This window comes from Capra hircus, chromosome 8, assembly GCF_001704415.2.
Source record: "Capra hircus breed San Clemente chromosome 8, ASM170441v1, whole genome shotgun sequence".
NCBI classification, from domain to species: Eukaryota; Metazoa; Chordata; class Mammalia; order Artiodactyla; family Bovidae; genus Capra; species Capra hircus.
The window spans coordinates 4,611,672-4,625,571 of record NC_030815.1 but is presented as its reverse complement, the minus strand read 5'-3'; the positions used below and the strand labels follow the sequence as shown (position 1 = coordinate 4,625,571).

The window sequence follows — 13,900 nt, the reverse complement described above, 5'->3', positions numbered from 1 at the left end:
CATACATTGACCCGAATCAGCCATGGGTGTACATGTGTCCCCCATCCTGAGCCCCCCACCCACGTCCCTTCCCATCCCGTCCCTCAGGGTCATCCCAGTGCACCAGCCCTGAGCGCCCTGTCTCATCCATGGAACCTGGACTGGTGATCTATTTCACATACGGTAATACACTTGTTTCAATACTATTCTTTCAAATCATTCCACCTTAAAATCATCCCACCTTCTCCTGCAGAGTCCAAAAGTCTGTTCTTTATCTCTGTGTCTCTTTGTGCTTTTATTTATTTTTTTATTTTATTTTTTAAGTTTTATTTTTACTTTATTTTAGTTTGCAATACTGTATTGGTTTTGCCATATATTGACATGAATCCGCCACGGGTGTATATGAGCTCCCAATCCTGACGCCCCCGTCACACCTCCCACCCCGTATCATCTCTCTGGATCATCCCCATGCACCAGCCCCTAGCATCCTGTATCTTGTATCAAACATAGACTGGCACTTCATTTCTTACATGATAGTATACATGTTTCAATGCCATTCTCCCAAATCATCCCACCCTCTCCCTCTCCCCCACAGTCCAAAAGTCCTTTCTATACATCTGTGTCTCTAAGTATTTCAAGTGAACAAGACTAAAAGAGAAAAAAGTACCCAACCTGAAAGAAATGAATTGCTTAAATGTTATTTCAAACCTGTGGTGTATCTCCATTAGGTTGGCGGTAGCCTTAATATATCCTGTGCGCTTGTGCTCATTGGCCTCAGTCATGTCTGACTCTTTGCGACTGTATGGACTGTAGCCTGCCAGGCTCCTATGTCCATGGGATTTTCCAGGCAAGAACACTGCTGTGGGTTGTCATGCCCTCCTCTAAGGGGATCTTCCTAATCCAGAGATCTAACCCTCTCTTATGTCTCCTGAACTGACAAGAAAATTCTTTAACACTAATGCCACCTGGGAAGCCCAATTTACCCTGTAGAAATATGCAAAGTCAAAATGATAAGTTACAGAGTTCAAGTGTATTCAACGTGTAAAGTTAAGCTTCCTTGGGTCACTGTCCCACTACAATGTAGGGGTCAGTGTTTTCTGGGCTATGAGGCAGCCACTAGGTTTTTAAGTGGCTTGTGGATACATAGTCCACATAGAGTTTTAGGAGATAAAACAGAAAAAATGAAAAAAAAAAATAAGGATGTTTTCATTAATATTCAATCCGATATTAGATATTTGCTCAGGCATCTCCACCCCCCCCCCAACAGCTTCTCAGTCCCAGAAAGAGTCTCCCTTTCTGGAATGTTTTACACCAATGTGTCCCTCCCTCCCCTGCAGCAATCTCAAGAGTGTCCTAGTTTCTGTGAAGTGAGGCAGAAGTGTGTTGTGAAATTTGCAACAATACATCCAGAGTGAAGGCAGACTTAAGACGATCTACAAGGGGTCAGCCTAGAACCAATTCACTTACCTCAATAAATTCTACTATAAATCAGCCTGAGAAGCAAAATTAAGCATATCTATGTTTTAAGATGTATGTTATCACTTTTTTACCCTCTCAGTGTTAGAAACACTTTTTTCTTCAGGAGGAAAGACCTGATTGGCACCCCTGCAAGGGTATAAGGCCTTTTGGACACTGGGATTTGTGCATTCGAGTCATTATTTTTCTCACAAATTCTCCATTCTACTATGTGTGTGTACACAGTGAAATGGTTTTTATCATGATCCTGAACCTAAGGCGAAAATGGGTAATAAATTAGATTCAATTATCTAGAGTGTCTATGTAACTGTAGCACAGCTTTATCAAATTACAGGGACTTATCAGAATGATTCTAGTTTCTCAGAATTAGACATATGAGATAACTGCAGAGGAGAGGAATCCAGGCTCCCTAGGCAGATACGGTATCCATTTGAGGTTAATGTAGCACTTATGTCTGCATATAAAGTTGCCCTCATGTGTCACCTAGGATGTCACGTCCCTGAGTCTCCAGTTACTCGTCTATAAAACTTAGATGTATAAAAATTCATAAAGTCTTAGACAAAAGTACCAAGATCCCCTGCCATTTCTTTCATCTCGAAGATCCTACCTGCAGTCTGAAATTAAAAGACACTTGCTCCTTGGAAGAAAAGCTATGACAAACCTAGACAGTGTATTAAAAACCAGAGACATCACTTTCCCAACAACCATCTAGTCAGAGCTATGGTTTCTCCAGTAGTCATGTACGGGTGAGAGAGCTGGACCATAAAGAAGGCTGAGGACTGAAGAATTGATGCTTTCAAACTGTGGTGCTGGAGAGGACTCTCAAGGAGATCAAATCAGTCAATCCTAAAAGAAACAAACTGAATAGTCATTGGAAGGACTGCGGCTGAAGCTGAAGCACCAATATTTCGGCCACCTGATTCAAAGACTGACTCACTGTAAGAGACTCTTCCATAAAAGACTCACCAACTTACTGTAAAAGATTCTTGAGTGCAGGAGGAGAAGGGGGCGACAGAGGTTGAGATGGTTGGATAGCATCACCGACTCAATGGAGATGAATTTGAGCAAATTCTGGGAGATGGTGAAGGACAGGGAAGCCTGGTGTGCTGCAGTCTATTGGGTGGCAAGCAGTCGGACACGACTGAGTGAATGAACAATAACAACACTGTGGAACTGTTCCTTAGTGGACATAAATGATTTAATTTTTATTAGAGAATTTTGATAAAATGTGTTTCGTGTATATTGATGCATTTGATGTCTAAAACTTGCCACCTCATCAAAAACCTTGAGTGATGAGAGACTGATAATTTTCTAAGGAACTGTTGTAAGTCAAGATAAAGAAGGCATTATTTTCAGGTTTTTTTGCACTGTGTCAATGCATTGAGCTTTTCTTTTTTAATTAAGAGCAGAGGGATATTGAGATATCAAAAAAGAACTGTTTGAAATATCAATTTTTTTTTTTAATTAAAGCTCACTAGCTGAGGTTTGCTGACAAGGGGAATAATCATACAATATAAGCTTTTATTTCATCAGAGAAAGTCATGCCTACCCAAGACCTGAAGCCTAGGATCCAGAAAATGGTTTCAAATGAGTGACAATCCTACTCAAAACAGCTGTCTGTGAGGAAAATAAATGGGACTTAATCGGCCATAAAATGGATTGTGCAATTTATTTTTTCTTGAGGAAGTCATGCCTTGTGACATCAGTGAGCTGTAACAGTTTTGCTTTGAAAAGAAGCATCCTATTCTTTGCCAAACCTATATTAATTCACCCAAGTGGAGTTTTCATCCAGAAAAAGCAACTGGAAAGCCAGAGGGGCTTACCCACATCCACCATCTCAGGGTGGGAATTGCCCTTCCCTGTCTTTAAAAGGCCTGATTTAAAACATGAGCCCTAAATAATTATTCAGTTCAGAGAGAAGTTTTAAGATGGTTTCCTATGAAGGTTGAAATACATTAAATTATACATTAATGTTCTACAAAAACTGACAATGTTCAATTAATTGACAATGATTTACAAAATTATATATTAATGTTCTAGAAAAGATGACATTAATGTTCTACAATGACAATCTCATACACCTTAAACTAACATTAAGAAGAGAATGAAACTGTAAAAGAGCAAAATACTAGTTAGAAAAATGACAATTAGATGAGATGTATCATTATTTTAAATGAAAATAATTTTAAATGCTTAAAGCCAAAGAATAGAGGAAATACAAATACTTATTTATCCCCAATGGACTAAATTTTCTGTATGGCATTTTTAAAGATCTCACAGGAGTTACATTATTTTTAATCTATTTCATTTAATTAAATACACAGAATATTTTAAGTGATAAAGAAAAAGAAAGCAATAATAAAAATTTTCAACTGTGAAATATACTTTAATATTTGGTACCTAACTACAGCCCAACTAGCCAATCAAACTTAAATATGCCTCTTCATTCTATTACACGTTTTCCAAGATACTTATTTTTGGTGCTCAAAATTCATCTACAACTGGTCCATTCTAAAACTTTAGTCTCAAATTCTACATTAAAACATTTTAAAAACAGTTTTTAATTAACACTCCATAAAATGCCTATTAGTATGAACGTCTCAGCAAATTTATTTTTATTCAGCTAAATATAAGTTTTTCTCAAAGTGAACTGAAATAAATTTCATCAAATTTGATATATTATGTTTATTTAGAAGACAGACAAATGTAATCCCCAAAGTTCTGAACCTTCTCAGTTCAGTTCAGTTGCTCAGTTGAGTCTGACTGTCTGTGACCACAGGAACCGCAGCACGTCAGGCCTCCCTGTCCATCACCAGCTCCCAGAGTCCACCCAAACCCATGTCCATTAAGTCCGTGATGCCATCCAACCATCTCATCCTCTGTCGTCCCCTTCTCCTGCGCTCAATCTTTCCCAGCATCAGGGTCTTTTTAAATGAGTCAGCTCTTCGCATCAGGTGGCCAAAGTACTGGAGTTTCAGCTTCAACCTCAGTCCTTCCAATGAACACCTAGGACTGACCTCCTTTAGGATGACTGGTCAGATCTTCTTGTAGTCCAAGGGACTCTCAAGAGTCTTCTCCAACACCATGTTCAGAAGCATCAATCATTTGGTGCTCAGCTTTCTTTGTAGTCCTATTCAAACATCCATACATGACCACTGGAAAAACCATAGCCTTGACTAGATGGACCTTTGTTGGCAAATAATGTCTCTGCTTTTGAATATGCTATCTAGGTTGGCCATAACTTTCCTTCTAAGGAGTAAGCGTCTTTTAATTTCATGGCTGCAATCACCATCTGCAGTGATTTTGGAGCCCAGAAAAATTAAGTCTGCCACTGTTTCCACTGTTTCCCCATCTATTTGCCATGAAATGATAGGACTGGATCCCATGATCTTAGTGAATGCTGAGCTTTAAGCCAACTTTTTCACTCTCCTCTTTCACTTTTATCAAGAGGCTTTTTAGTTCTTCTTCACTTTCTGCATATGTGAGGTTATTGATATTTCTCCTGGCAATCTTGATTCCAGCTTGTGCTTCATCCAGCCCAGTGTTTCTCATGATGTACTCTGCATAGAAGTTAAATAAGCAGGGTAACAATATACAGCCTTGACATACTCCTTTTCCTATTTGGACCCAGGCTGTTGTTCCCTGTTCAGTTCTAACTGATGCTTCCTGACCTACATACAGGTTTCTCAAGAGGCAGGTCAGGTGGTGTGGTATTCCCATCTCTTTCAGAATTCATAGTTTGTTGTGATCCACAGTCAAAGGCTTTAGTACAGTCAATAAAGCAGAAATAGATGTTTTTTTTTTTTCTGGAACTCTCTTGCTTTTTTGATGATCCAGCAGATGTTGGCAATTTGATCTCTGGTTCCTCTGTGTTTTCTAAAACCAGGTTGACTCTTCTAGGGCCAGTCAAATAAAGACTACTTCATGAAACAATTCATCAAGAAAAACACATGCCTTTATAGTATGTCAAGAACTTTTATCCTGATCTGCAAAATAAGAACCTACTTAAAATAACTTGTCTCTACTTGAATAAAGAAAGCATTCCAATGGTCATCATGAGGGTCATGATCCTCATGAGCATTTGTAACACTCAGGGAAAAATCCCCAAAGCTGGAGGGCTTATTTACTTGCTCTACTGAGAAAAGAGAGCAACAAGATGCTAGTTTGAATTCTACAATAAAGATGGGGCTCAGCAAGGACACATACCTCTCATTAATGTGTCAGATATGTCCTTAGTTTACATAGACATTTACATCATGTGAGACTGTATTTTAATTTAACGGAAGGAGAAAGAGAGAGACTTGCTCCTTGGAAGGAAAGCTATGACAAACCTAGATATCATATTAAAAAGCAGAGACATCACTTGGCCATTCTTGTAGTCAAAACTATGATTTCTCCAGTAGTCATGTATGGATGTGAGAGTTGGATCATAAAGAAAGCTGTGTGCCAAAGAATTGATGTTTTTGAATTGTGGTGTCGGAGAAGACTCTCAAGAGTCTCTTGGACTGCAAGGAGATAAAATCAGTCAGTCCTAAAGGAAATCAACTCTGAATATTCATTGGAAGAACTTATGCTGAAGCTTCAAATACTTTGGTCACCTGATGTGAAGAGCTGACTCATTGGAAAAGACCCTGATACTGGGAAAGACTGAGAGCAGGAGGAGAAGGGGATGACAGAGGATGAGATGTTTGGATGGCATCACCCACTCAACGCACATGAGTTTGAGCAAACTCTGGGAGATACTGAAGGACAGGGAAGCCTGGCATGTTGCAGTCCACGTAGTTGCAGAGAGGCAGATGACTCAACAATGAACAACAAAGAGGATGAGAAATCCTAGGAGTGCTTTGTCTTCCAAGACAGATTATATTAAAGCATATTTTGCCATTGATGAGTAGGACTCTTATTTTATGAATACAAATAGACTCGTTTATGACTTGATTTTGTGTTTTATAATTTCCAAAACATACTCTTTAGACCCTGATGCTGGGAAACATTGAAGGCAGGAGGAGAAGGGTATGACAGAGGGTAAGATGGCTGGATGACATTATGGACTCAATGAATATTAGTTTGAGCAAATTCCAGGAGATAGAGAAGGACAGAGGAGCCTGGCATGCTGTGTCCAGGGGGTCACAAAGAGTTGGACACAACTTAGTGAATAAGGGACAACTCTTTAGAAATTGCCTTGCTGGTTTTCCTCTGATACTGATAACATGCAACTGTTCTTCATTCATATTCATGCCCCAGAAAACAGTACCCCTCTATACTCTGGACACACTTTCAGTGATAAATGCTAAATAATCATGAAAACAGAACTGTCATTATATGGCATGATATGCAAAATCAGAAATCAATATTCTTTCTTCCAACTCTATAGCAGATGATAACAAATTTCTAAATAGAAAAGAATGCAATAGAATTTTATAACATTTTCTCAGTTCCTGCTACTTATTAGCTTTTAATATTATATTTTGACTTGAAAATGCAATAATCTTTTAACTTAAAATCTGAATAATAAATCTAAACAATTTCAAGATTCATTTACCGTGACCAGCGCTCAATAAATTTGAGACATAAAAATGGCTTGTCTTGCAGTCTCGTAGACTATCTGACAGAAAACCAGTACACATGCATTTTTGCTGACTGTCATCTCTGAATGTTTATATGCACTTAATGTTAGTGTCTTATTATGTAAAATAGAAGTGCATTACCATTTTTCATCTATTTTACAATCTTTTCATGCTGATGATATCTTTCAACTTTGAATAGTTGTAAAACTTGTGCCTACTGATTTGTCTGATTATGGCAACTTTCCTTAATAGTATAAAAGAAGAGTATTTGAGTAAAATAGAATCTGAAATTCAAGAATTCAAGACTTGTCAATACCATTTGTAAAATGACTTAAACATTTTCAGTATTTTAAAGATTTATAGACACTTTTAACTATGCGAAGAGTCTAAGATTTAGATGGTAATAGGGACCTTAAAGAAACTGCATGTGTGTGTATGTGTGGCTATACACATACATATGGTATCTGAATTTGACAAGAACATTTTAAAATGGTTTCAAAGCAAAATAGACCTGCAAAATATTGGAAGGCACACCTGAATAACAGAGAATGAAGTTTGGCTGGGGAGGAGTAACAGCAGTAACCTGAAATTTAATATAAAATTGTTGTAAAATGAGTCCATAAGAAGGCAAAATAAATGTCTACAGATCTGTGACAATTTCAATATTTTTTCAAATAAATGTACTCACAAATGTTCCATAAAATAATGTAGAGGTAATACTATAGAATTCCCATCCAAATGTCCCCTTATAAATTTATAAATCCACCATCAATTAAATGCTAAATAATAAGAACAAATTGAAAAATGTATGTCATATTAGTATGGGTAAGAAACAGAAGGTTTTTGAAGTTAAGCTATTAATGCAGCTATATTACTCACTGAAGCATCAGTCCCAGTTCTGAGACACATGACCGTTATTCTGAAACCTTGATTTTCATAACAATGACATGTAGATTTTGTTGGAATGAAGACTCTGGTATGTCTGGGTGGAGCCTGGGGGTCTGCCAGGCTGACAAGCGTCAGTCCCAGTTCTGAGACACATGGCCATTATTCTGAAACCTTGATTTTCATAACAGTGACACCTAGATTTTGTTGAAATGAAGACGCTGGTATGGCTGGGTAGAGCCTTGGGGTCTGCCAGCCTGACAAGTCTCAATGTGATCCTGATGTTGTGGGTCCAAGGACCACACTTTTTGAGGAGTGAGGACCTATGCTTTCTGGGGAAGAGTAAACTGGATTTCATTAAGGTTGCTGATTTTGCTAAGATAGCAAGCATGGTTTCAAGTTTCTGCTTTTCTTTCTAACTAGAATATGGAGAATAATAGGTGTTTGTGAATCTCAAACACTCAGCTCCCTTCTTTTTCTGTCCAGGAATTTTGAAACAAGCAGGCATCAGAGTGTCTGTGTGTGTGTGTGTACACGCGTGCACGTGCACACATGCGTGTAACTATGCATGTGTGTCTGTGCACAATGTCCAGGGCACAGTAGTGGCCCACCCCCACCCCACCTGTGTTAAGGGAAGTGTGTCAGCAACTCTCCTGCGAGTTCCCTTGGTTTGAACTTGAATTCATCTAAGCGCACCAAGTTTAGAGAATTGTCAGGTTCAAATATGCCCCGTCTCTGAGGTTAAGCTGCAGCTTAGTTCACACATTTCAACATTTTCCATGTGGATGCCGCAAAGGTTGCCTGGAATTTGGAGATAAGCCTAGGATTAGTCCTGCTTTAAAGTCATCATGAAGCCTTGTTAGAGGCCTCAAGTTAAGTTGTTAAATGTATTTCTGAGAGCTTACTAGGAAAAAAAAAAAATGCTAACTTTGGTGAGCTTCAGACAGCAAAAACTGTGTTGGCTTTGAAATTTTACCTGCAGGCCTACACCTTCCTGTTTTTATAGACAGTAGGCTTACATTTTGAGGCTAAAACAACACTCTGTTTACCAAGCTCTCTGCAGAAAATATCTAAACCAAGAAGTGCTCACATGTTCCTTTTTTTTAAAAAAATGCATTTTGATAACTAGGTCAAGTGGATAAATCCAAGCATATGTTTAAAAATCATTTTGCAATATTTATAACAATGCTATAATTTGAAAATACTTTATTATTTTTCTCTATTGATATGAAACCAGTTTTAAAGAATTCACAATCAGAATGATTCTGGAACTATGAATTCCAAGGGATATTACAGTCATGCTATTAACATGGCTACCATGTTGGCTCTGTTTTTTCAGATGTAGCTGTTCTATTGACCTGGAGGACATAAAATAGAAAGCAGTAATGTCTGATTAAGTCTTAACAAAATATTATCACCTGTAGATAAAGGACATTAGAGAATCAGAGAGCTGTAGGGCAAAGGTGTTAAAATGCATAGTAAACAGACCTGGAGCTAGAATGTATTTCTGAAAATAAACATGAAGTGTAATGTTTCAGAAATAATTTCCTGAAGGAGAACAAAACATCCCCTATATTTTCTTGTACTTTATAATTTGTCTAGAATACTTGATTTTTAAAGAATTGGTGGGGAAAAAACCTTCTGATTTCTGAGTCATACCAAAACATTCATAAAGTATAATAGCTTTTAAAAATATGGATATAAATCATATCTAACTAATAAGCAGAGAAAACTTCTTTGTCTTTGAGGCCCTGTAAATATGAGATGACTGAGGATATCTTCCTCCTCTTCTAATAGAAAAAACAGTCCTGAATGAGTTTTGATGAACATTAAAGTCACAGACATAATTTAGGAAGATAATATGCTCTATTTATCCTCTTTGTGTTGAAATTCTAAAATTTATATTTTTTTCCTCAATATCTGTAACTTACCTACTTCTTGGTAAAACTTTCTTTTTTTTTTTTTTTTTAGTGTTAATGCAGTACTAATTTTTCTACCATGTTATAAATGACTACAATTGGCCTTCATATGCCTTCTATGAAGGTAGGACTCTGATTGCACCTGGGGATGGTGAGGGGACAGATAGATGTGTGGGTGGATGGATGGACAGATAGACAGAATGATTGATTGATTTAATCTTGTAAAAATGATTTGATTAAATTGAAAAGATCTCCTCACAAAAGTATGGAGCATATTGATGCTGTTTTTCAGGACAATATTTGGTGAGGCGACTGAAGTGACTTAGCAGCAGCAGCAGCAGCAGCAGCAGGCAGAAGCTGAGAACAGTTGGTCTCCTATGGAGCACAGTTTCTTCATCAGCCAGAGAGGTCTCCATCACAACCTCCCTGGATAGCTTAGATAACTAAGAGTCACTTATCCGCATTTGTTAAAGAAATCTGAGACACCAAGAGGTTCATTTACCCAAAGTCATACAGTTCATTGTCAGTATGAGGATTCGAACCCGTGTGTATTATGTTGATTTTCTAGATTTCCCACAATTCAGAAAGTGACAGTGATGCTTTCAAACACAAATAATATTTCATCAGATGAGACTCTGTAATGGGAAACAAAACTTTGAAAGGAACGTTTCTCCTATTCCATACACCAGGGATGCCCACGAACCCTAACATTCTATGAGACGGAATTCTGTAATCTGAAACAACAATTTGAAAGGAAGGTCTCTCCTATTTCATAACCTTTAGAATCGTCATGTAATATAAAATATTATTAAGGTATTCTTATCATGTCTTTCAAAGTTTACTCCTACACATGTCATCAGACTTGTGAAATGAAAAGCAATATTCCCTAAAACTTCCCCTTTTGAAAGTTTAATGATTTTAAAATAATACTTTCCACTTGATCACTCCCAGGAATAGAATATTTAAAGGAAAGATTTACAAAAGCATTAAAATAATTGTTAGGGGAAGCACACTGACTGAAACCACCAGGAACCACAGTAACCATTTACATGAGTTATTTTACGGCAGGAGGTCTTGGTAAGGAACATGGAACTAATAAGCCACCACCAACCACAAGAGTTAAGGAAAGGTCAAAAGGAGATACCATGTGTCTGACCACCTCCCAGAATCCTTCTTGCTGGCATTCATCTTGGCTGAACAAGGTGTGCACCACCAGGAAGGACTCTGAGTCAGAATGATTGGCTAAAGACAACCTGGAAACTAATCCCATCACCATAAAACCTGAGACTGCAAGCCATGTGGCAGAGCAGTTCCCCTTACCCTACTGCTTCCCCTCACACATCCCCTAGCCCCTGGGCGCCCTTTCCCAATAAAATCCCTTGCTTTATCAGCACATGTGTTCCTTGGACAATTTATTTCCGAGTGTTAGACAAGAGCCCAGTTTCAGACCCTGGAAGGGGTCCCCCTTTCTGCAACATGATGATTCTCCTTAAAAATGTCCTCTAGGAAAGTCAAAATCACCACCACTCCCAGCTAATACTATTTGTGTTCTTTCACTTCATGAAAAGCAATGACATTGACCACCCTGAACACAGTTCTTTTCCAGGAACATGCTATGTGAAGGGATTGTCCATCAGAGTCGCTACTACACAGAGATTCAAAAATCAAGACCACTCTTTTCTCCCTCTTCAAGAACTTTCCATTGGAAAGCACCTTTGAGAAATATTCAACAAAAAAATTCTCTACAAACCACGATTTACTGCTAGCAAGTGTTTCCTCTCTATTATCCTCAGGTCAAAATTCTGTCATTGGACATACTTTACCAAGACAAATCTAATTATGTAGAAAATTCTCTACAGGTATCTCTTATTTCTCTTGGTACCAGTCAACCAAAACATATCATTTATTTGGTGATGTACCTACCATCCCACATCTTTACTCCCTTTTTCACTCTTTTATTTAAAAGCAAAATTGTAGCTTTAACACATGAAATGTGCATTTTTAGCCTGAGGTAATAATGACCACTTTGAAACAAGTAGCCTCAATTAAAAAAAAAAATGTTTCTGTGCTATTTAAATTAATTTAATGAATACATTTAATTTTAAGTACTTTTTAGATACTTATTTAACACATATTTACTTAAGAAATGCAAAGCAAAAGGTACTTTGAAATCAACCTGAATTACCAAGTTGACAGTTTAGTATTTAACAGAACAGACACCTTTCTTTTGCCACATAAACTGCAACACTACAAATAGACCACGAATCCTGAATCAGTATTTGAAGTGAATCATTGCAGGCAATAACATTGCAGAAACCTCAAAGCTAACACACGAAGTGGTTTTACTTTTATAGAATTTTTAAGTACTATGAAGAATAGTTTTCTGTGTGCAAATGAAAATTTCCAAACTTCAATTAATTCATAGAAACTCAAGATGCATTCTCTTGTAAGACAGGAAAAATAGACTAACTTGTTCACTGCCATTCTTAAACACACACAGTTTACAGTTAAACCAAACTCCATCGTGCAAAGAAACAGAAGGTAGATGAATATCTTTAGAAAAAGTTTCCGCCTGTCCACCAGCCAAGATAGAAAGATTTTACTCATCCTGTAATATTAACTTATCCTGTAATATCCTGTATTTAAAGCAAATATGATTTATCAAATCCTAAACTCATACAACTTTCTATAATCGTATTCCCCTGACTTACAAACCAAATTGTGTTCATCAGAATAGTAAAAAACAGTAAAACAATGCTAAATTTTCTAATACTTTGCACTCCAGGCCTTTTTGCTGTTATTGTTCAGATACAATAAAATAGCTAACATTGCCAAGTCAAAATATTTCTTTGTGTTACTTACCATTTCCAGTATTTATGAAATAACAGAGGCCCAGCCTGGAGAAACCATCTTGCTAGTAAACACAGAGCAGATCTTTTTCAGAAATGGGAACAGGTTTTACGGTTCTACTGGAACATATCACCATTCATATGTACTCACCATATTTCACAGTGGCTTTTTTTCTAAAGCTGAAGATAGAACTTAAGGCATTCTGCCAACACCTGTCTAATTCACAACAAAAATGCAATGCAAATTTCTTACAGATACCCCAAATGATGCCAATAACTTATCCATTTCATTTTGCATTTGGCCAACATTTTACAAAATCACATCACCACAGCATAGACAAAACTTCATAATCACCTTTCAGATAGAATCAGCAAGAAGCCATTGTAATAATCCTCTGCCTTATTTTAAAAGCCTGTAACGATTATGCAGGTGATAATAGAATCACATAAAATGGTATCAACAGTGACTTACCTCTATCACTGAAGTCATCAACCAGGATGATTTCTGCGATCAGACTCTCCGGGGTTCGGTTGATGATGCTGTGTATGGTCCGGAGGAGGGAAGTCCAGCCTTCGTTATGGAATGGGATGATGATGCTGGTGTTCGGCAGCCTTTCCAGGTACATCTTGTGCTTACAGCTGGATTTGAAAGAGGAGGGCAAGGCTATGTTAGATGCAAAACGGTAGTATATTTTATATTGCCATTGACTCACTGTGTTATCAGACAACTGTGAAAATTAGACTTTGCCTAATGGTTTCCCAGCCAGAGCTTCTACATTGTTATAGCTACTCTACCCATTCTTGGGATTTATTAATGATTCCCTTTCACATCCACTCTCTTTTTTGTTTTTTGGATGTGTCAATTTCACATTTATTCAGGTACAGATAATGTGTCTTGACTCAACAAGGTTAAATAAGAAGAAGCTCTGTTGTACTATAAAACCAGATGAATAGTTTATTCCAGTGATTCTGAGTTGATTTTGCCATAATTTCCTCAGCTATGCCCTCCTTTGTATACTGACTTCATCTATGCTTTTCTATACTAGTGGCTCAAAAAGAAGGTAAGAACTGCACTGAAATGTCATGCTCTTCTTAATATATATTTTCTCTATTGCGATCTAATAGTAATGAGGACAAATTTTATGTATTAACATCATTTCCATTCAGCACATGGTTAATGTTTGGGTGGATTTCTGGGAAGTTTTGGAACTTTAACTTCTGAATA

General features: G+C 37.4%; 1 protein-coding gene across 1 annotated transcript in view; it reads right to left on the bottom strand.

Annotated features, from left to right (window-relative positions):
* Window positions 1-13,900, bottom strand: part of GALNTL6 (polypeptide N-acetylgalactosaminyltransferase-like 6) — a 1,585,403-nt gene that overhangs the window by 807,906 nt on the left and 763,597 nt on the right. Inside the window, exon 4 of the mRNA XM_005683517.3 lies at window positions 13,148-13,314. Within this exon, the coding sequence (XP_005683574.2) occupies window positions 13,148-13,314 (167 nt within the window). The remainder of the gene's footprint in view (window positions 1-13,147; window positions 13,315-13,900) is intronic.